The 24979-nt window shown below is 44.3% G+C and overlaps 1 protein-coding gene across 1 annotated transcript in view; it reads right to left on the bottom strand.

Annotated features, from left to right (window-relative positions):
* rictor (rapamycin-insensitive companion of Tor) overlaps window positions 1-24979 on the bottom strand; it is a 69637-nt gene that overhangs the window by 18553 nt on the left and 26105 nt on the right. Inside the window, exons 11-19 of the mRNA XM_050186347.2 lie at window positions 22857-22923; window positions 19074-19154; window positions 17729-17829; window positions 16287-17088; window positions 12754-12918; window positions 11207-11362; window positions 9810-9919; window positions 696-876; window positions 30-136 (exon numbers count right to left, since the gene is read on the bottom strand). Coding sequence (XP_050042304.1) covers window positions 30-136; window positions 696-876; window positions 9810-9919; window positions 11207-11362; window positions 12754-12918; window positions 16287-17088; window positions 17729-17829; window positions 19074-19154; window positions 22857-22923 — 1770 coding nt within the window. The remainder of the gene's footprint in view (window positions 1-29; window positions 137-695; window positions 877-9809; window positions 9920-11206; window positions 11363-12753; window positions 12919-16286; window positions 17089-17728; window positions 17830-19073; window positions 19155-22856; window positions 22924-24979) is intronic.

The following is a 24979-nucleotide window of genomic DNA, read 5'->3' as shown; positions in this document are numbered from 1 at the left end:
GGCACAATGCAACAAAAAGGAAAACTCACCCTCTGATCGAGTACACCGGAGACTCCTGAGCCATTCTGACAATAGAGGGCAGCACGTCTGCGTCTGCCACAAGTGCAAAGCCTTCTGGTGATGTTCCAACATGGCCCTGGAAAATGTGAGGGTGAGCAAATTGCAAAATTTACCCCTTTCCTTGCTGCCCACGTCTGTTGAGGCACCAATCCTGGACATGGATTTTGTTTATGACACACTACTACAGACACTTTGATGAAATTATAAAGCAGGGTTCTAATTTCCTAGCAGAGAGGAGAAAACGATTAGTCACAGAAAGAAATTCAAGGAGTCAGGTGGAAGGCGGACTAATTTGGCCACTTTTAAGTGAGGCACTGGGGGTAAAAGGAAAAGGTATAAATAAATTAATAAATAAATGTACTGCCAATTACCATAGTAATTAATGACGTGGTTTAATGCTTCAAAGCAACACCTATGTTTACTATGTGCTATGTTTACCAATCCTGTCTAACGCTACCATCATTTTCTAACTTCCTTAAGTTCTTTACTAAGTCTAAGTGATGCTCTGGACACTCTGCAGTGCTAGTGTATCAGTTTATCTTCTGTCTCCCTTTAGTGTGCCTCAAAAACTGAACCTGTGTTGCCCGTGAATCAACTTTTGTTAACAGCACCTCCACGACACAAAAAATGCCTACCACTGTCCACAGTGATGCCTTCAGCCGCAGGAGGGACTCCTCATTCGACATGTCCCCAGAGATGACAGTCTCGCAGTGGCGCTCCAGGCAACCGTGCTTCTGCAGGTATTCCAGTCCTTCCTTGTGCTGCACCAGCTGGCCATAGAGGTGTGGAGGGGCAAACACGTCTTGCACTTTGAGTCTGCAAAAAGAAACATGGCAATGTGAGGTCACCTATCATTCTCACCAGAGTTCTGCACTGCTCAATGGCAAAAGAAAATCTTGCGAGCTCAATCTATGAGCTCGAACACCAACTTGTGTTCAATTCCAGGCTGTGTTGGTCACATTCGAATGAATAGGCAGCATGAAAAAACTCTTTTGCTGGACCAGGTGTGTGGCAAAAAACCCAAGGGTATTGCACTCTACTAGAATAGAATAATATAGTCGGGTACAACATTAGAAAAAAGGGGGCGTTTACTACTGTTGGAATCTCAGCGCTGACACCCGTTGTTGCAATCGCACCGCTGGCACGAGTTGTTGCATATGGGTCGCAAGCCCCAAGGGTAGCGTTGGCCTGGCGGCCTGGGGCACAACTGGAAGCATCCGAAGGTCCTGGCAAAGCATGAGTCGACTGCTAACAGAACAACTTGTTTATTCTAGCATCGCAAAAGAGCGACCGGTCAGGTCGACCGAAGTGGAGAAACGGGAGAGCACGTTACTCGACGGAAGAAATCGGAGCCTCCCTCTTGGCGTCCGGGGGCAGCTGCTCTTATACTCTCGGAGTTGAGGGCAAGAAGGAACGCCTCGATAGAGGCGCACGTGATGGGGCACGGACACGCTGAGAGACAGGTTGAGACGAGTGTAGTGACGCATCCGCCGGGCCGGCGCCGGTCAGACCTCCTCGCTTCATACTTGGGGAGCTCCTCTCACCGGCTGCCGCGCTTTGACAAGCGTGGGCACCAACATGCACACACACACACACGCACGCTTGAAGACACGTGGCATTGAAACACGCCTGGACGCGCTTGGCGGGGAGGCGTATCGGCGGCGCTGAACGGGCCAAAATGTCCGCCGCTTTGAACGAAGCCCCGGCGTCCGTTGCATCCGCGCCGGCTATACCGCGCGTCGTACGCGAAACGTAACACTACTCTGAGGCGGATGTACACGAACATCCACCGATGGGCGCGCACTCTGGACAGACGTCATGAGCCGGACGGCCGGTGACCCCGCCGACAGAGAAGATGGCCGCCCGCGCTTCGAACTGGGCCAAGTCATGTCAGCTGTGCGTGTCAGCCCCTCGTCACAGTGAATTCACAGACTGTTTGTGATGGTTTATCATGCCGGAAATATTACTGCGAGCTTACGATGCGGCATTTGTGCCGCGTGCGTTTATTCTAAGCTGTGATCCGGCGAAGAAACATTGCAGCGAGCATCGCTGACGCTGCGCTACGCTTTGTCTGAAAACAGGATCCCGCGGCGACCATCCTGCGCGTTTGTTTCATGTTTTTTTTTTTTTTATTTCTCTCCCAAGTAAAGTTACGATGAGAAAAATTTGCCAAAGTCTAGTGCCTACTGTCAGCAGTGGGTGTGTTCGTGTACTGTGTCGCTGCGTTTTTCGTTGGACAGGGTAAAGTGATGGAGCAAAACCATCTTAAAGGGACACTAAAGGTTACTATTAAGTCAACGTGGACTGTTGAAATACCATCACAGAAACCTCGAAACGCTTGTTTCGTGCCAAGGAGAGACTTATTTTAAGAGAAAATTCGTTCTGAAGCGTCCGCGTACCGCTAGCGCAGTTCAAATCGCCCGCCCACCGATCCAGGAGTACTGACATCATGGTCTCATAGTGACGTTGCGCCAACGGTGAGTAGAACGGCGTCCGCAGACGGCGCTACGGCTTTTCTGCGCAAAACGCAAACGCGCGGCCAGAAACAGAGCCAAAACAGAGCCGACAGCAGAGCGAAAGTGGGAGTATGGTGGCTAGCGGAAGGAGAAACGAATTACGTCCCACATTACGTCCCACGGCACTCGGAGAGTCCGTTTTCGTTAAACTATAGGCTGCGGCGAGCTCGCAGCGTGGTCGGCGTGATCTGTGAGAAGTGACGCGCCTTTTCGCACTCGCAACAGGGCATAAAAAAGTGCGAATCGACGCAAAACTCGGCCTAGAAACGTGCTTCGCCACAGCCAGGGCTCATTACGACCAAAGCTGGCGCGACCCAGATGTCGTTTCCCGCACCGCCACCAGGCGCCGCTACTATACCTCAAACTCCAGCGCAAGACGCCCATAAGCTGGTACTTCATTCTATGGCGCAAACTTCGACGCTCGTCGCAATGGACCCTGACACCGACAGATTGGCTCGCGATGGTGGGCTCAACTTCAGCGATTTGAGCACCGACGAGCGCGACCTGCTGCTGAGGGCTCGCACTGCCGGCGTCGTTGCGTACTACGACGGCGGCCTCGACACCGGCTCTCCGGAGCGGGAAAGCAACAAGGGCTTCCCACGACATCACATGGACGTGGCATTCTCGCTGCTTGTTCCAAATGAAAGTGTCGCGAGCCAGCAGAACCCTCACAGCACGACGCGATAACGAAAGTATTGAAACTCCAAAGCGTGCGCGGCGCAGAGTCGAGCGCGCAGAGTCGAGCGAAAACGAAACCTTTCGAACACCCATATTACTGAAGGGTAACGTCAAAATGTTATTTTTTCTTAGAGTCGAATAGACGTAGACAAGTAGCATTTTTTCCGTCTTATAATCGAATGAAATGATATTTTTAATACAAGTAGTTGAGTATTAGTAACACAAATTATGAGGAGTCCTTTCGTCATTGGGCTAGTACCGGAATGTCGCTGGGGGGTCTCAAATCGTGTCATGCATTTACCTCAATTTCTCGGTTACTAAAGCTCTGTTCGCGATTAAATTGACGCCTTAGACGTTCTAGAACATTGCTCTACCACTTTAACTTGAGTTTCTGGTAACCTTTAGTGTCCCTTTAAGGAGAAATGAGAAAAGCGTGCAGGCATGAAACGAACCTACGAGTATCCCAACGGAAAATATTTGCAAAAGAAGCCTCCAATACAAAGATTTGTCGCCGTCAACTTAGCGTGAACGATCGTTGTCAGCAGTGAGATAGTCAAGCGTCTAGCGGCGGTGTTCGAGTGTTGTGTAGCACCTTCGATTGATTGCTGTCCAACAGTGCTCACTGCAAGTGCAAGCTGTAGAATGCATGCTGTGGCACAGTCGCACATAAGTTGTGTTGCCAGCGCTCGATATAGTTTCCCACAACACAGCACTGCGCTGCTTTTCGATTCTCGTGATATGTCGCAATTAAAAATTCGCAAAACATTAATAAGAGAACGGTAAAAAGGAAAAAACATACGAGAAGGTAGGCACATCAGCTTGTGAACCCGCTCCTAATACGTCTACACGCGCCTGTTTGTAAAAAGTGTATGATTTCTTGCGTTTGTCTAATGTTGTTTATTTCCCACATTTCTTTATATTTGAGATTTTCTTAGTTTTCGCGTTTGTGTTTGAATACGTGCCTGCTTCCATGTGTTTGCACTTACTCTTATTTCTGGCCTTTTATTTTATATTAGCATTGGTTTTTGCTAGTTTTCTTTCAGCAAGGTCTTTTTACACATTTTCATTAACCAATCTCATTCAAAGCACTAATTCCTGTAAACTGCAGAGCTGGCCTCTTCCATCTCATTAAAGCCTTTCTCACTGGTCTACCTCGTCTTCTCAATCTGCCTATTCACAGTGTTTCCTGCCCTTGCTTCTTGCGTTGTTGCCGCAACTTGCTCCAAAACTTGCTCCAAAACTTGCTCCAAAACCAACTTGCTCAAAACAAATTTTGATCGCCTATGAAAACAGAAAGGTTTACAGATACATTTTCTTAAAAGCATCATGTGGGTTGCACAGTAACTTTGCCTCTTACCTCTGTTCGCGTTTATGCATCAGTACATGTGGCAGCTTGCCCTCGAAGCGATTGCCATCCATTTCCTCGTGGTAGTCACCTGTTTTTTGGCCTCGGAATATATCTAAGCAGCCGTCGACGAAGCCATTCTCTCTGCCAATGTGTGTCACAATCAGGCGCCGGACTTTTCCAGAAGGTTGTTTCGGACCCGTCGACAGGCCATCTGCTCGAGCGTATAGGCGTCCGCGCTTCTGCACCACGGTGTCTGTCCACACTATCGACCGAGTGTGTCCCGCCTTCGCCCATGTCTCGTCAAGGAAAAAGATCTTTCGGCCTTCCACCCGGTGGCTCTCCACGTCACAAAGGTGGCGATTCCACCATTCAGCGATGTCATCCCGGGCGATAAGCAGCGAACTGTGGCTCCTCTTCCCATGCTTGAATTCGATCTCGACAAGCAGGCGATGCACAGTACAGTGTTTGAGTGACGGGAGATACATATACGCTTCGAGAACTCGTTATTTTCTCGAGCATGGGTATCTCGTTGTGGCGAAAGAAATCGTGCACACATGACCTCAGCGCACAAAACGTGAAGCTGTCATACTTCGTGCTGCATCTTCTTTTCTCCGCATTTTGTGGGTGCTTTCGCGAGGGCGTCTACAGTTTGTCACCCGAAATATGCGACGCTCTGACCTCCCTCCTCACCTTGAACATTGTGCTTTCGCTGACACCGAGCATCTTGAATTTGTAATTGTTGCGATAAATGCATTGTTTTATATAAATACTTCTTCTATCACAACTGATTCAGTTTAAGCTTGAAAAAGGAGTAGTAAATGTGCCGTGTACAAGTAAACAAGCGCAAAAGCAATGCAGAGCTGCTCTTTCTACTTTTGTCACTTGCAATGAAGCTAAAGAGCAGACGACGGGAAGCGCTGTGGAAGGCACGGGGTTATTTTTCTGTCGCGATCCGGCACGTGCTGTAGCACATGACAGCTCTACTAAACCAGTCATCAAAATACAAAAGTCTTTATTTATACCGAGAATTGCACGTTTCAGAACACGCTTTTTTGAGCGGGATTATTTTAGTCGCGGAGGCAATCGGCTGTCGCGCTTCGGTCATCTGGGCGGAGCCTCCCCTTTTCTCTAAAGTTGCACCCGACTATAGAACTCCACTGGCATTCTAACCTTGCAAGTAGCAGGAATCAGCCCTGTGCCATGCAATGGCAATGCACCTTGCTGAGTGGCCCTTTATTGTTATGAGCCAATCGATCAATTCACAATTTTCTAATCGGGCAGTACAGTGTGTTTAACACTGGGCGGCTCTAGCATCCTCCATTCACAATATACAATATACTCCATTCACAATCGACATTTCTTTATTTTTATTTATTACACAATGCAGACCAATCTGGTTGAAGCTGGACAGACAATACAATTTACAAAATATCTCTATTACAAAATAAGAAAGAAAAAGAAAGCATCTGAGGAAAGAACACAAGAAGACATGACCATCTAGTCCTACAGTGCATTATAAGGTTCTGTTAGGCTATTCCAGTGGGATACAGGACGCAGAAAAAGGGTCAACTCATAAATATTAGTTCTTGCAAACTAAGGGGTTAGAATGTGTATTTGGTAATGTCGCATTGGTCTCGTAGACAATGGGGAAAGAAACTGCGGGTGGTCAATAGCCATTTTACCGTAAAGAAGTAAGTTTGAAAAAGTTCAGACATCTTTTTCTTCTTGAGTCAAGTAGTTCAATGTTGTTAGCTTTCATGAGTTCAGAAGCAGCATCAGTGTGCTTAAATTTTGAATAGATAAACCTGACAGCTTTTCGCTGAATCTGCTGTAAATTTCTAATGTTAAGTTTAGAGTAAGGATCCCAAATAATATAACAATATCCATGCTTAGGTCGTATGAACGTGAAATAGCCAAGAAGTTTGACCTGAGGAGGAGAACTTTGTAGTTTATGTAGAGGAGAACTTCGTAGTTTAACAAAGTTTGCAGAAAGCTGACCAGCAAATGCTGTCAATGTGCAGATTCCAAGAGAGGTCATTAGTGACTGTCACTCCTAAGTACTTGTAACTGTGAACCTGTTTCAAAGGAAAGGATGTCAGGTTATAAGTACAGCCGCGACCTGTTGCCCGTGATCGTAGTGCCGAGGAAGCAGTTAAACAAGTGAACACAATCAGCAGCTAGATGGAGGAAGGTGCTGGGGAGGGGCACTGACCTCCTTGCTATTACAGTTTTCTCACATCAGCTCTGCCGACCCCCTATTTTGATTTTTTCATGCAACCTGGTTATACCAATTATTGGTTATAACGTTGGAATTTTCGTGGCACTTGAATATTGTTATAAGCGTGTTTGACTGTATATTGAGCACTTTCAGGGTCAATGCCGTAAACATACGCGCCGCGAACAAGTCCACAAATGGTCGATGGCTTATATTTACAGCACCATCTGTACGTATAAAAAGCGCGCCAATTTCCTAACTTTTTCTTTTCTGTCATGTGCTGCCACTATGTGGGACTACAGGGAATTTTATTTCGCGTGCCTCCCTCTCTCGGTTTTCATTGCATGGTTTGTTTTAGAGCTAGTTTACTCCCGCGCGTCTATATATACTACTGCTCGTGCATTGGCGCGTGCGCAGGCAGGCGGCGGTTCGGGTTTTGTTCCGTGGGCGGTTTCCGCTTCTTGCACTTGCAAAACTGATGGCTATCTCGTTATTAATCACTCACAGGGCAACCACTTGTTTCTCAGTCATTTAGTGCTCACAGGGGTGCGCATAGGAAGGATGCCGCCGTGCATGCTTTCCGTTGCTTTCTTTTTTTTCAGACTTGCGAAAACTAATTGCCTCTGGTTGGCGATAAGATAAAGATTAATTAAGGGAAAATTAGACATCCACCCATTCGTAGCAAGTGCTACAAAGGAAACCCATACGGATTCCTCGAAAGAAAAGCCTCAGAGTTGAAGAAAAATTCGTCCTGGTCCAGGAATTCGTCCTGGTCCTCTTTCGAGGAACCCGTATGGGTTTCCTTTGTAGCACTTGCTACGAAAGGGTGGATGTCTGATTTTCCCTTTATTAATTACTTCTCTCCACCTTGCGGGTTTCCGCAGAACTACTATGTCAAGATGAAGATTAGCGGAAGTTTGTCACACGTTTTGCTTTTTTTGACGGGCACACAACCACACTGTTTTCTTGAATGAGTGCACCTAGGCAGTTCAATTACGCTATGGATGTAGATATTAGTGTAAGAGCAGGAACATTTGAGTCTTACAAAATATTCTCTGTGCGCATTTTCAAAGCCTTCAACTGTGTATAACAATGCATCAAATTTTTCACTCTTTTAAGTTTATTTCCTTTTTTATTGTTGTTATTCATGAATGAAGAGTACATATATACCAACGCAAAATATTTTTTCTCACTTTATGATCACCCTAGAAAAATTACGGGAAAGTTTTTTCGAAATAAGTCCCTAAGAATTGGAATCTGCAACAAAAAAATCGACCCTGGGAGGGTTAGGTGGAGTTAAGTGGAGCTAAGTGGACACAAAGATAAACAGTTTTATCGGTATTAACAGTCATGCCAAAATCTGTGCACCACTTGGATACATTAGCAAGATCAGACTTCAACTCAACCTACTCATGTACACGTCTGAGTTCACAAAATAAAACATCATCTGCAAATAACCTAATTTATGTTCCAAGAATAATTACAGAGACAATGTCATTTATATATATAACATAAACAGCAAGGGTCCCAGATCACTTCCTTGAGGCACACCTAACGTCACAGGAAGACTGCAGGAATCACAACCATCAAATGAAACAAACTGCGTTCGGTTATGTAGGTAATCAGAAACACAAGAGACTAAAATGTCGGGAAGGTTAATATTTATGAGCTTACTGATCAATTTTTCATGAATAACCCTGTCATAGGCTATGCTAAAGTCTAAATATATTGCATCAATTTGTCTATTATTGTCAATGCATGCTGCAAATGAATGAACTACTGTGACCAATTGTGACATAATTGTAAGTACGAAACGTGGGGTCGACTTGCAATTGAAACTGAAGCATGGCACTGCCAATAACGGCGAGACAAATGAGATATCAGGGATGCTACAATTTTATGCTTGCTCTACAGCTCTAGACGCAGCATTCAGCTATTCCACGCATTTGTTTGGAAGGATTTCTCAATTTTCAAAAATGTTTACTGCACGCATGGCGCCCACGGGAGTGTCGACAGTTAATGGAAGGGCCACTGTACCAATCACAGTGGCACTGACACACAGAATGGCAGTGCTTCTGGGGAGTACTGATAGTTGACGGAAGAGCCAACACTGCTCATTGCATTTCTCCTTGGCTCTTGTTCACCGGCCATGATTCAATGTCGCACTTCATCAGTTTTTATTAGTGCTTTGTGTCCAATAAGCATTCAGCACTTGTTCACAGCAACATTCAAAAGGGCTGCCATTCTTGACGCCAGATGAACAACTGCGTGGTGGATCGCAAGTTCGACGTATTGAAATGGGTGGTGTGGGAGTGATGGCTGCAGCGCGGAGAAATTTTCAGCTGTGATGGCAAGCAAAGAGGTCTCCGTGAGCCAAAGTTGGGACACTTCCCAGAGCTAGAGGCCAAGCTCGTGGCGTACTTCACTGAAATAAGCAATCGGGCCCTGCCACTGATGTGCGACATGATCATGCAACAAACACGGGTCTTCACTTTGGAAGCAGGAATGCCCAGGACAAACGTCAAAGCCAACAGGCTTGGGCATCGACGTTTATGACGTTTGTGGGACCGTGGCAGCCATTAAGACAACAGCACAAGTGAGAACGAGTGGTAAGGCAACTAATATAGTTTCACTATGGAATGCCCTTCCTTGTTTCTTTTTTTTTATCCCTGACATGCAATATGGGGGGTCAACTTACATTTGAGTCAACTTCCAATTGTGTGAATACAGTATGTGCATGCAGCCGCCACACTTGAAGTACAGCACCTTACACAATAAAGTGTATTGCGAGTCTCAATAGTGGATAGGCTCATTAAACAGAAGGCCTAGGTCACACTTCGTGCAAAAAGCACTAGGCTCAATGCACACAAGGTAGTATACCTTGCAATGAAGGCAACTAATGCCTGTAGTGCAACCAATCTACATACCTCTGAATCACGACTGCGGAATGATACAACCTAAAATAACAGTACATAAACACACAATCACAAACCTCGTGTTGCTGCTCCGCCTTCCATAGGTTCCATCTTCACCTCGCTGATGCCAGGTGACAGCCTGGCTGATGGCGTCCTCAACAATCTTCACATACCGAAGATTATCAACCTGCACAAAAAGGATAGTGTACTCTGAACTAAATGTCCTCATATGACATGTCAGGCACACAGGCTCATCAAGCAGTCATTGAAATTGCCTTGGTCTAATCAGTGATGGCCGCACATCTTAGCATACATTCAGAGAGATGGATCATATTCATAAAAACATTAACAAACCAACCACAAAGCGGTCGCTACCCCTGATTAGGTCACCACAGTGCACTAAACAAAACATTTAGGCTAATCTTATTGCTTCCTACAAGAGTTAAGCATCCAAATGAATGTACCAATGCTGGCCGCCTAAAAAATCCAACCATGCAGAAACACTCAGAAGAGTGACAATGTGCAGTCCAATCTAGTCTTAAAAGGAACACATGGGCACAGAGCACATGCCAATTCTTCCCTCTGACAGGAATACAATCACCCAGCTTTGCAGCAGATTACTTCCAGGGGGTGGCACTGGCACCTTTCTACACAATTGGGCAGTGAGTGCATTGCCATACAAGCTAGCTACAAGTGCTTCCAGCAGCACTTGTAGCTAGAGCGCAATGAGAACTGGGATCTGCAATGTTCCCTTTAATGGACACCAAGAAGAAACACTGGATCAGAGAAGTTTTGGCTGATACAGTATTTCTTCAAATCTTTATTTTTGTTAATTTAACAGTAAAAGGTTGATTGCTTGAAGAAAAAATAAATGCTGAACTTCTTAAATTTCTTTTTTAAATCTTGTGACAAAAACTGCCAGTACGGCAGTGTACATGAAGAATTTCAACATATTTTCTTGTATGTTGGCCATTGTGGCATGATAACATTACTCAAAACTTGCCAAGTTCAGTCTCTGGCTCTTCTAGAACACAATGTACTCCATTTCTACCAATAAGAAATTAACTCGACCCCAAGCAGACAATGTCAAAATCCACGATGTTGCACCGAGCTGGTGCGGGAAAATTGAGGTGGCGTCGCCACCAGTCTTCTGACTTTGTGCCTTTTTTCTGGCTTCCCAAGGTTCGTCTGACAGTAAGAGTGGCTTTTCTTGGCATTGTAGAAAAGTATTTAAGATATTAAATGAAACCTATTTCTCCCTTTAGCCTCCTTTAACGCTGAACTGCACTGTACATGAAAGTACCGTTCTTGTGCTAAAAAAAAAAAAAAGATGACGCCAGAATGCCAATAAGCTCAAACAACACTGACAAGTGGCTGGAGAAACTTTTGAGAATGGGTCAACAAAAAAAGAAAGAAAGAAAAGAAGAAATTCAGTTGCACTAAACGAAACCGGTCAACCAGCCGAAGAACCCACCTCGTCCCACTGCCGCAGCTGATGGCCCAGCAGTTCGGCTTCCAGCATGTACTTGAAGCCACTCGGCACCGAGAGGAAACGGACGTGCAGGAGCAGGCCTCGGTCTCCAAATGACAGCAGCACGGGACGCAGCGCAATCAGTGCTTCCAGGTTTTCCTGCCAGTGAAGGAAATGAGTGATTGAAACAAACAAAACAAGAAAAAAAATTGCTGCCAAACTTTTATGCACTACTGCACACCAGTACCTTGAATTAAGCTTTTCATAACAAAACCCAGAGGCCCTGAGCGAGAAGAAGAAGGGGAACTCAGGAGCTTAATTTAATGTTAGCAGCAATCACATGAAGCCGACAGACACTGAAGTAAAAAAAAGCACAGGAAAAATTGAATGCTTCCTTTTTTTACTTAAGAATGTGTTGCATGGTTCCGTACTCGCAGAGGAGCAGAGCACTTTTAAATTTTTTTCACCATTACCTGTGTGTATGCTTGAACCGAATATAGGATATAATGAAGGTATTTTTGTGTCAGATGCAACTTCATTAAAACCAGATTCAACTGCATATTCTTCCACAACATGAAACAGCCTTTCTTCAGATGCCTGCCAAGCTCAGTCATAAAGCTATGTGGTTCAATGTTAAGCTGGCCCCTATGCTGGCAATTGGCATGGCCATCTAAGCTCAACAGCAACAGAATTAAATGAGGTTGATGAAGCCGATTGCACAGTGTGCAACTGAAGCCATGAGGCAGGCAGTCTTATTCAAGTTGCCTTAAAACAGTATTGCTTTTCATTATCATGTTGTGTTTAACCAGACCGACAAGTTTCATTAAACGCAGCTACATTTTTTTTTCTAGTTTACAGGAGACACTTTGTCGCTTTCATTCACGGCAAATTTTTTCCAGAGCTAGAATCACCACGGCAAGCAACCCAAAGCTTTTACTTGTCTTCAGAAAGTGGGAAGGATATAGTGCAGCAGAAACATACTAGCACAGACAAATTTGAATACTGGAAGATGTGTCATCAAACACCAGTGCTGGTACCGACAAGCCACACCTCAGGGCAAAATTCCCATGTAGCCTGCACCAATTATTCGATGGGCTTTCAATTACTCGATATTTCGGACAAACCCCGCCGAGTCTGAATAATCCGTCGGCTACTCTATATTGGCTTGTATTAGTGTGAATACTTAAGTTCATTTTCTCAGGTCTCCCTACTCCACTCTCACCTTATTAATCGAATAAATATGGTAAATGTTATGTGCATTTAGGTTAAACAGTGCCACAAGAAGTCATTACTAGCGCTGTTAGAGCTACACCTACAGAAGAAGCAGCTCAGTGACTCGAAGAGACAGAGAGGTCGGCCGGAAAGTGGAGCACCTGGCTTGCTACTCTGAGCAAGGGAAGGGGAAGAGGGGAAGAAAGAGGGTCGCAATAGGGGATGATGATGGGAGAAACGAGATGAAAGAACACATTGCATAAGTACATCCTAGTACATGTCTGTTATGTTAAAGCTCTTAAATTAGCTGCACAGTTAGCAATAAAAGAAATGCACACCTTGACATCACAGGCTTCATCCAAGATGGAGGCAGCAGTCAGCATGACTGCACGGTTTGGGTCGCAGAGCTGAGTCACAAGAAGCTCCATGACCCACTTCCTGAAGTCCAAGAGTTCCAATCGAAGTAGGACTCTGAGGAACTTTGTTGCATAGAGTCGTGCTTCCTGCAAAGGTGATCACAAAACCAATATGGCAGCAATTTCATTCACACAATCAACATTTACAATGCAGTGCATGTGAACCACGTCTGAAATGTTGGCCTAAACTTCCTTTAGGTGAACGATGTTGGTGTCATTTAGGGGAACCGCAGTCGTCGTCCAGAGGGTAGGACACCCGGCTTGGCTATGGCAGGTGCGTGGTTCAATCCCTATCGCCTGCCATCCACCGGTTTATAAGGGTACAAGCAGACCCTTGGCCAGGTGTCTGGCTCTCTAGGGATCTGTTGTTTAGGAGAGGTTCGCATAGACCGCCATGCTTACTGTACAAGAACCAAGACAAAAAAAGCCAGCATATCCCACACCCTGTGGGAATCGATGTTATGTGAAGCAATGTGCTAGGGAGCCTACCAAGTTAACAAAACGACCATGAGAACACCAAGGCGTAGGTGGCTCTTTCATAACCTACATGACACGCATGTCATGACCTATAATTTATGTTCATCATACACTCGCCTTACTATGCCAATTTTGGTACATACCAAATTAATGAAGTGACCATGAGAACACCAAGGCCTAGGCGGCTGTTTCATGACCTATATGACACACGTCATGATATTCATGTCATGATCGTTCATACACGTTAGTCATACACACTTGTTATACCGTGCCAATTTTGGTACATAACTAATTAATGAAACGACCATCAGAACACCAAGACATAGGCGGCTATTTCATGACCTGCATGACACGCATGTCATGTTATTCATTTCATGACTGATCATTTATGTTCGTCATACACTCTTGTCATACTATGCCAATTTTGGTACACGCCAAGTTAACGAAATGACCATCAGAGCACCTTGACGAAGGTGGCTAGATAGATATTGTCAAAGTGGCAAATGTCAGTGAAGAACTGCTTCGCATATAACAAAATGCCACACAACTTCAGAAAAGGTGGCTGCCCTTCCAAGCGTCTGGAACTCCTGTGTAGTTGCCGAGCGCCAGGCCGGGAGCGCACTTGGGCCCATTTTACAGATAGGTAAAAATTAAATTATGGGGTTTTACGTGCCAAAACCACTTTCTGATTATGAGGCACGCCGTAGTAGGGGACTCCGGAAATTTCGACCGCCTGGGTTTCTTTAACGTGCACCTAAATCTAAGCACACGGGTGTTTTCGCATTTTGCCCGCATCGAAATTCGGCCGCCGTGGCCGGGTTTCGATCCCGCAACCTCGTGCTCAGCTTTACAGATAGGTACCTGACGGCAGCACTTGTCTGCCTCCCACACCACAGTAATAGATGCTCGACTATTTCACCAAAGCTGTGGTGGGGACAAGGGGCGCTCAAACACCCTCACAAATCTTCATAGGGCCCCCTTTCAAGATGAGGCTCCATATAAACAACCGAGCACCAGGCTGTGGTACACCTCTACCGATCAGAAAAAAAAAAAACGGCGGGTTTCCGGTGGCACCGGGATTCGAACCAAGTGCCTCCCGCATACAAGGTGGATGCTCTACCATTTCACCGCCGCTGCAGTTCATGTAGAAACTCCACGTAGTAACAAAAATTGCTCACCTATATGCAGCAACTGTAGCACATGGTAACATAGTGGTGCCATGTAAAAGTCCAAATAATCAAGCACACAAGTCTCTACAATATCAGCCAGCTACCTAAATATACCAACAATAAAATTAGCTTGGACACATCTGTGCAAAAGCAATACTAAAGCTAAGAGAGAAACTTGAAAAATACTGCAGGGTCTTCAGTAGTGGAACAGCCATATCATGTTTTGGCGCAGGTCCTGGCGCAGGCAATAAGCCAATTTGGTGCAGCAGCAAGCATTTCTTGCGCAGTTTCCAACACATGTATGCCATATACCATGCAAATTTTAATTGATACAGTCGTTATGTTGTAGAGACGGGTTAGCGCAAGGCTTACCTTGCAAATGCGGTTGGGAAAGGACGCGGCGCTCCTCCACACTGCGATGCAAAAAGGGCGCTATGCGGCCACGTTCATCGATACGGCACAGAGAAGGCACCACCGACAGATCGTCAACAAACAAGTGTTTCTTAACCCAGGATGCAATGCAGTGCGACAGTCACGGCTTGTGAGCAAAGGCTCACCGCAAGATCAATCGACTATGCACGCCTGCACTGAACACAATATCATGCCACACACATTAATAACTCCCATGATAACTCATGATAACTCACACATGATAACTCCCTAATGCCACACACATTAAGGAGTTGTCAAATAGGGGCCGCAAAGGTGTGTGGCTGCAAAAAGAAGTAAAAGAAAAGTAGCGTCAGTGCCACTGCACATGCACAAGACGCAAAGAGGGTTTAGATTTTGCATCGGCGATGCATTTCCACTGAAATAGCGCAGTGACGAAAACTCGACACAAAAGCTTTGCGTCAACAAACATGGTGAAACCTATTGAAGCGGCAGCTCTCGCTGTGTACCACATCCGACCTCATTCGCTAGTACCATTCCTAACTTCTGATCGCGGTGGCTCTTTTCCAAAGCCTTACATCACCCACAAACATTGAAAAGGCTTAACTTTAATCCTAGAACGTGACACCATCCTTCGCCAAAATCTGCGGTACAAAGCGGGTTCGATGAACACTGAAATAAAGCGGCAGTAAGACGGTACAGCGGCACTACATTGTGCTTCCATCAGAGAAAAATGCACGAATGACAAACTGGATGACTCCGATAGGCCCATAGAGTTTATCACTACGTATATAGTGAGAAACTATGGACGGGTGTCGGCTTCCTTCTATGATGATGGTGCTGTTGGTTTTGATTTCAGTTTTGCTAGCTGCAAGGCATTGACGGAAGGAAGGTTTCAGTATTATGCATGCTTTAGTGCAGGCTCGACGTAATTTTCCACTAAAATGCCATTGTGGCGCGGGATGGAACACAAGACTGCTCGCAGCACAGTTTAGCGCAACTGGCACAGCTGTTCCACCACTGGGTCTTGTTTCTGCAGGCTGGTTGGAACCACTTGAAACAATCTTATGAAGAAACAGGATATTTTAAGACTAAAAAGAGTGCCTAAACTGAGCATAACTACAGACGCAGAAAACAATAAATTTATATACTCTATAGCTCACTGGTACAAACATGTGCATGGTGATGAAGAGACTGGTGTCCAAAATTTCTGACAGGCAGCACACTAGTAGTTCTCAATACAGATACTTAATGACTTTGACAACCTTAATTTACGTACAATACTGGCACTTATATAACAGGCAGACAAATGCCTAACAATAGACATGGAGTCATTCTTCCGAATTCCTGAATACTACACTGCTCACACGATGTCAACACTAACTTCAGTAAAAAGGTGCGAGTGAAATGACAACCCACCTCGCACTTTGTTGTCAATGCTGTCGTCAGCAGGGACCTCGCAAAGCCTGGTTTGGTGTAGTCCATGGATGCCAGTGCCAGCTTCAAGTACAGGTCATGGCCTTCCAGTGTGACCAGCGTCACAATATGCTGGTACACTCCAAGCCTCTCCAAGAGCCGTGAGCCCTTGCTAGAACTCGCGAGCCGGCCAATAAAAAGGAAGTAGGCATGTGAAACCATTGCCAGCATTCTCGAAGGTCCTAAAAGCGCTGACATGGCAGCCCCAGGTAACTGCGCTTCGTGAAGGCAGTTGCACAAGTCGATCAAGAAGTCCTCAATGAACTCGGTGGCTCGACCTTCATCGGCCTCGAGCAGAAATTCAAACAGCTGGCAGCCAACGGTGATGATCTGGTTTGCACACTCGCGCTTGGTTTCCATCAGCGAGAACTGGCGGCTGCTCGGTTTGTAGAAGAAGACAAGACGGCGGATAAAAGTTCGGTGCGTGCTCTCACTGAGCGCGCGCAACGACTCGCTGGGCCACTTGAGTAACGAGCTCACAAGATACCAGTCCCAGGAGTTGTACTCCCTGACAAGCACCTGGGAGTCTCGGATGCTGTGCATGGCACTCTCATCCGTTTCCTTATGCAGGCAGGCGTTGAGGCGCACCTTGCCTGCTGCCTCGCAGAAGTCCTGGTTGCCGCTACGGCGTTTGGTCGGGCTGCAGAACTGCAGAAGCTGGTCCAGGAAGAGGCTGCTTGGCATGGTGCCTTTCCGCCGGTTTGCATGCAGGTGCGACAGACGGGCCACAGCTGTGCTTGCACGGCTGCAAGGAAAAAAATTGTCAATTTCCTTGCTTCACTCTTTCCCTAAAAAAAACTGCTTCTAACTACAACTGAACCTAAGTACAAAATTTGAACTGTATTTCTACAGCAAAGGATCTTTTGTTTTTTGAATTGATGCTCGGCAACCCACAGAAGATGACGGAAAAAAAATCCCCACAAGGAACATATTTTAATTTGCTGTCCCAACTCTGTGAGATTTTTCGCAAGTATAACTGGGTTTTCCTGTAAAACCACAGGCTAAAAAAACCAAGAATATCTAGCCAGTTTTTCTGTATAACGAAATGTAGATTAACACCACATTCAACTTACCGCAAGGCAAGAATCCTGTCCTTGGCATTGTACAAGCATATAGTCAATATGACCGAAAAAGTTGCTACACCCAATGTCAGGCAAAATGAACCCAAACTGCAGCTGCATGCAGAAGCATTCCATTGCTTATTAACATTACATACGTAGTACAGTAGTGGCATGCCTACTCTGTTAAAAAGGATGGACTAGAACAGTCGCGGTGGTCACAACAGTGAGACAGCATTTTCATCAATACTTCACAGCATAGTACGGACACCTAACGTAAGACTTGTCTCATGAGAGTGAGGACACAAACGCGTGACTTTGTCTCACATGCGCTTTTCCTGGGGCGATCCAAAAGCAGCCGCTTGTGACATCAGTGTTGGCAGGCAGTGGCAATGTCGGCCAGCTTCAGAGGGCAGGTAGACACTGGCCTGCCAGTCATTTAGGAAGAAAAAGAAACAAATGTTTGTAACAGACAAAAACAACCAACTCAAGTGTTTTACCCTGCACAGAGCATACAGCAGAGTCGCTTTAACGTACAAAAAAAAAAAACTTCCCAGTAAATTTCATGATAAGCTCGCTTCAGGACGATTTTAAAGATATATGCTAAGACAGAGTTCTGATACAACAAACACAGCTCCAACGTCCCTTCGTGCTTGTCTTAAAGGGATTCTACTGTACACTTGTAAATCCATACTGAAGTTTTTTTAACATTTTCAGTAACAAACCCTCCTGAAAACAAAACAGTCAAATGTTCAATAGCATCAAATAAGCCACTATAAACTAATTCCATCAATTATTTGAGTTATTTGTCAACTAATTCAATAGCATCAACTAAACCACATGCAAAATTATTCTTAGGATTATACTATGAGCATAGAGTCCTTACGGCTTAAGACCACAAATTTCACAGGACTTTAACAAACATGGGTGCAGTGAAAACTGCTCAGTGGCTAATCCATGCACACTGAGCACAACTATTTATTTATATTATTTATTTTAGGTAACTGCTTAGAAGACATTTCATTCAGTGGAACTACAGCCTAGGTTTACATGTTTCAGGTGGCTGTTAACAGGTGGAAGGGGGGTTGTGCAGGTGATATTTATGTAGCTTTAACCCTTTAATCTCCCATACCGAGCTGTACCCGCCATGCGAGGTTGTACCGTTATCACCAATGACGAGTGATACCCGTTCAGCCAAATGTTGTGCTGCTCCCACTGCCAATAACGAGCTATGCACGGCATTAAAGGAAGGCTGCCCTCAAGAGCAGCTTTTCCTCTTTTTTGTTATTTCTGATAACCAATTTGTGTGTTTATCTTTGTTTACTTATTTGTGTGCTTGATTGGCTATTGCTAATAGCCAATCAAGAAATACATTTTCAGAAGCACAATGACAGAAAAAATTATGACAAGACAAATAAATTCCTGAAATTTGGTACATTTTTTACGGAATTAATTTGGGGATTAAAGGGTTACCCATTGCTTAACCGAGTTGAAAAAGTACAGCAAAGCTGATTTTTCAATCATTGCAAAGTTCAGTGAAGAAAATATGCAGGAAACAACAAACTTTTTTATTTATCTTTCATTCAAGTACGAGGACACCAAGTAAGAAGGCAACAAGACAACTTATAGTTACAATAGTATCAGGAGAAAAAAGAAAGAGTTTGGAACTCACCATGTACAGCAGTTCTGCCAAGAGTATTGTTGCTTGAATAGCCAAGGCATCTTCACTTGACACTATCACTTCAACTAGCGCCTACATTTTGTCAAGAAGAAGAAAAAGATAAAAAGATAACACATTATTTGGTCGTTGAACACTTGAGAAAATTTTTTAAGTACTCCCAAAGAAGAGTAATTATTTTTTTCCTCTTTACATCAAAAAGGTTTCGAAGTGAAGCACATCGCACTTCAAATTACAACAGAGATGCTCGCAACACGACAAAGTCAAACAGCATCTTAATTTAGTGCTTTGCTTGCACACAAATGACAGAATTCTGCAGATCAAGTAATAGTAGGCTTGCTGACCAAACAATTATGAGGACAAGTTTTGTATACGAACATTATCTGTTGAGGCCGTGTGTACTTACAAAGCTTGATCCAACTTTAATCTTCAGCCTGAAAGCCATTTACAATGCCAAAAAATAATGTGCAAAAGTAGGAGTTACACTGTGATACTAACATTCGTAAAGGAACACTGCAGAGGAAAAAAAATGTTTATAGTAAATTTTCATTTTTATAAATAAAGATTGGCTACACTGCATCCTAACAGAGCAATAGAGTGAACTTGGCAAGTTTTGATAACTTTTACTGAGCCTCAGTGGCCCAAATAGTATTAGAAGATACTTTGAAATCCACGACATCAAACTAACTTATTGGTGCAAGAGCTTCAGCACGAAAATTTTAAAACCTGGAGTTCGGCCTTAATCTCCTGTTCTAGATCAACCTCCCACTTCAAAAATCAAAAATAGAGTTCTGAAAGAATACTTTATCAGTTTAAATGGATTTAGAGCTTAGCATCGCTTTAAGGCATTTGCATTTATTCACAACGTGAGTTAACCGAGGTAGATTTCTAAGTTGGATGGCTAATCACTTATTAGTGGCAGATACAATATATGCATGATAAAGGCTTTTCGACATAAAATTTTGTGACAAAATTGTATAGAATTCAAATAGAATTTTAATAGAATGTCAAGCTAAAGTAAAACAAAATTCTATAGCAACAATATGCACTTGCTCAAATCATTACATCATGGCCAAAATTGCACGAAATCTTGGTTTGTCAAAGAGACTGACAGCAATGCAAAGGGTAGCAGGTAATGCTGCTTAAAGACAGATTTGGGCATGAAGACACGTGCATGCAGTGAAAATTTCCAAATTAATTTCTCTAACAAATGAACAGTTTCTGCGCAAGAATGACTGACTAAAACAAAAGCTGCAAACAAATCAATTCAGCAAGACGGATGCAACCCAAGGATGCAACATGTGCAGATATATCAGCTGCACTTGTAATTACGGCAGCCTTAACCATCTCTCGATCGGAAAAATGCTGTGCAGTTCATTCTACAGTTGAACCCTTATTTTGCGAACAGGGACGAGTCGAACTTTCATAAAATCGAGAATTTCATAAAACTTAAAAGTATGAGAGCACCTTTGTAAAACGTCCAATTTATGTCTACAAAGAAATTTAGTTATTTTGTCTTGCCTGGTTTGTCACTAAGGACATTATGCAGCTCTTCTAGCTCAAAACAGCAATGAGAGCCTCTCGAGTCCCAGTAAACCATCTGAGGAGGTCGACAGCTTCCGTGACCTCGGTAGCTGTCGGTACATCTACGTTAGTATCCACGTCCTCATCTTCTAACACTTATTCTGCGTCAGAACCAAGCTTCACAAGGCCCCCATCATCCAAATTCACTGTTACGTCCACATTTGTGCTGGCATCGGCACTAAGACAGTCATCAACGTTCATGCCTGGCGGGACAGCACCATGCCGGCTAAGCTATTCCCAGAAAATGGAAGTAGACTGTTCGACCTGCTGCCTGGGGCTAAGCATGACCTAGCTTTATTGTGGAAAATTCCAAAACCAGCAATCCTAAAGCAACTGACAAATATGGTTTGTGTTGTTTCACTCCAGACTACAGTCATCACTTTGATCGCCATAAAAATGCAGATCCTCTTTCTCGGCTGTCCCTATATTTCCTTTTAGCCATGCACGCATAAGTCTCTCTATCGCACATTTAGCTGTTTTTCCACCTTCTTTTCTTCGGGGCAGCTTCATAAAATTAATAGCAATGGCTAACGTCCTTTGCAAGATCAAATCCGTAAATACATTAAGCCCAATGACAAACATTTAGGGAATTCGTAAACTGGGGAAATTCGTGAAATCGGGTTTCGTAAATCGTATTTCGACTGCATTACAGTTAAACCTCGATTTAACAAAGTTGGTAAAATCCACAATCTGCTTTGTTATATTGAAATATCATTATAATGAAATTCAATCTTTTATGCAAATACCAAGTACAGTCGTCTATGAATTTTTGTTACACGGAAGAGACCGAAAACTGTTCTGCATTATTGGGCAATCGGAAAAAGCAAATATGAATGAGAAAGAAAGTCATTTTCTTGAATTTGAGAGTTGGTGACGAAAGATACGGTTTCATGGCCTGTCGACAGGACCTTCGCATCGGCGGTACGAAGCGAAGCCAGTTACATTTTCGCGTCCCCTCCTACCCTGCAGCTGATAAGTGTCACCCGCAGTGGGACGACCTCATCGCGAGAAATGCCAGCAGTGAGGAGCGAATGTTTTAATTGCCTCTCACTTCGACGAACCCCAAACTCAAGATTGCGCAACCTCCAGCACTAAACAAATGGGAAGACTGTGCACGATGTCACATGCCATCTCAACTAGCCCAATCTTTGCAAACGCACGCTGCATATGTGCTGAGCAGCGCTGACAGCCATGCACAGCCACCAAGAGGAGACACGTGCCAACCTGTAGTGCCAATCGGCACCCCCCAACCTCATCCACTTTCGCTTCACGTTACTGCGAGCTCAATCCCCTCCCCGCTTCCCCTAGCTCACACGGGAAGACGGCGCTCGTCAAGCCACCATCCTTCTCGGCTCACCTTGGCACGCTTTTACTCGCACGTAAAGCGTGCAGGGTGTGGGGCGCAATAGGATCTTATCGCATTTGGACTTTACATGAAACATGGCGCCACTGAACTTTCTCGTTCGATCTCGATCACACAGCGCACAATTTGAAAAGGTGCGCACGCAAGCGTCCGCATGTAATTCAACCATTTGACCATCTGCTTCTGTGGAAGTTTCGAAATCATGTATAAAAACACTTTGTTACACTGAGCTTCAATACATGGTGTTCTATGGACAAGGAGTTACAGAAAGTTGAACACTATATTATATTGAGGTAAATATACTTTCAAATGAATGCCTGCATGTGTTTGCTCTCACACCACTTGCTGTTTGACAGCAACGCATTCTTTTGCCGAGTAATGCACCTGTCTGTCTCATTTCTCAACAGACAGGAAGACAGACTGCAAACCAAAGCACTCTCCATCCAGCCTATCAAGTTGTTCAAACTGACTTTCTGCTGGAAAGAATGATGCACTACTAGGCCAGCCAAAATGTTTGGATCAACCAAAATCCCCTTTTAAAATTAAGCGATTTGATGCGCACTGAAAAAAAAGCCGGCCAACCAGAAATTTCACATTTGTACGAGTTATCCAGCATGCTGAATTATCCATGGCAAGTTGGCTGTACAAGTTATCTCATAATGTATAAAAATTACTTGTTTTATTGCTCATCTTTGCTGGCTGTACACTGACAAATTTGATTACTACATTTGTAACACCAGAACCAAGCACAGTTGAGCAATGAGGATACTTATGTTCTGACACCAGATGGCAACATAAAACACCACAAATAAAACATCATTCATGCTCACCTCTAGGATTCCAGCCTGCACAAATGCTAGCAAAAGGAGAGCTAAGTAGTTTCCCACTAAATTTGACCTGAAAGCAGGAAAATAAAGAGAAACCATACAGGAGGGCATGAATCACTTGTTTTTCTAATGACAAGCAAAGCAAAAGTAAAATAACAAATACAAAAACAATATGTATCACAAAAATTACCATGAGAACATTTCGAAAACAAAAGTTAAACTGCAAACTTGCAAAGAACTTCATTATTTCACCATCGCACTGAGCTTCTTTTTGTATGACACATAGGACGCCAACTACAAAAGTAAAGGCTTAATCACACCAGCAACTTGAGGAGGTTGCGAGACCATTTGCGACTAGGCGACCAAAAAGTGACTGAAGGTGACTGATGCTCATACCGGCAAACCCGGCCGAGCACAAGCTGCAAGTCGCAATCTTGGAAATTATTGTTCTCAGCGAGAACTCTAGGAATCTACGCAGTTCACATGCACTTCACTGGTTTCGCATTCCGGCAACAGCCATGGATTCCGATTCGAGCGAAGAGGAAGACGTCATCACTGTGCTGATGTTGCAACTTGTAGTTCGCATTGCACGGGAATCGGTGCATAATTTTTGTGCTTTCTTTTGCTGCTGGGTAGCCTCCTGCAAATGCTACTGCATGCACTCGACACGTTGCTAGAACTGCTGCACCCCAGCATCACAAGGCAAGACTCCAATTACATTCCTGTAGTCTGCCATGATGGCGTGGACTTTGCAATTACATTCCTGTAGTCTGCCATGGTGGCATAGACTTTGTCACTACATTCCTGTAGTCTGCCATGGTGGTGTAGATTGTGTTTGGTGTGACACAGGAGGACGCTGGATGAAAACACGTGCTAACCTTCAGCGCACCGCTGACTGGTTTAGCCGTTTTGTGACCACGGTCGTGCGACTGAAAAAACGAGGATTGGACGACAGGCTCAAAATAATCGTTTTTCAAGAACAACCGACAATTTGCGACTGGTCGCTTTGCGACAAACTTGGTCACATGACTGCTGTCAGTCACCGGTGTGAATGAGCCTTAAACATGCCATAATGCCACAGTTAGGTACGATAGCAGTGCTGATTGTCAAAATGTCCATTGGTGACTGTGAAACCATAGTAGTACTACCACTACTTTTTCATTTAACGGAGTGTCATTTCTACTTGGGGGTTACTGCTTTTCACGAGTAGCTCCCGAACACACCGTACCATTTAATTATTCTATCATCAGTTTCTTGCCTGAGGCATAATCTATGATGATGCTCTGCCGCCTTTTATTGAGCTGACTAAATTTCCTGTAACTAAAAGGATAAACATTGGGACATTCCTGACATACTGTCACATCATAGTGCCGGTGAAAAATTCAACACTGCTAATACTGCGAGTTAAGAATCTTATCTCTTCAGTGAGCAAACTTGCACCCAGAAAGACAAGCAACACTCAAATCCCAATGATAGCATTGAGCACAGTCGCTGGTCTTTGAATCTGAATTCACGAGTCAAGTGCATCGACTACTTATACATGACTCATCATACATTTCAGGGCAATTGCTGATGCTTGCGTAAATTCGAGAATGTACACTACTTGCAATACACGTACAATATGATTAGTCAAACAGTTAAGGTCATGACCAATGTGGTCAGTGCTCGTTGTAGGATGTGTGCAACCAGGAAAAGACTGGCTTTTGAATGTTAGGCCAATAGGTTCTCCAGAATGACATCACTAGGCAACTGCAAGGCACAGCGAATGGGTTGTCCTGAAGGCCGCAAAAAAATGTGAATGTGAAAGCATAATAGAGCTAGGCACTCTACAACAGAATATGTTTTTACTGGAGGTCCTGTATAAATTTGTATGTAGCCACGTGAGCAAGAGATATATGCAGGTTCTAAAGTGCAGTGATGGAAGCAGCACTTAGTCTTACGGAGCAGAAAAAATCAGTTTGGTGTGGGAATATATGCTTTCGGGGCAGAAAAATTTTGTCTTTCATGCAAGGAAACAATGCTTTAGAGCAATAACTCACTGCTCTGGTGCAAAGAGAAAGTTCCACATGCAGTTAACGGAAAATGATGCGGTATGAGATAGTATTTTTTTTTAAACTGCACTCATT

The sequence above is a fragment of the Dermacentor andersoni genome, chromosome 11, assembly GCF_023375885.2.
Source record: "Dermacentor andersoni chromosome 11, qqDerAnde1_hic_scaffold, whole genome shotgun sequence".
NCBI classification, from domain to species: domain Eukaryota; kingdom Metazoa; phylum Arthropoda; class Arachnida; order Ixodida; family Ixodidae; genus Dermacentor; species Dermacentor andersoni.
Note: the sequence above shows the minus strand (reverse complement) of the source record. Positions and strands in the feature narration are given on the sequence as shown.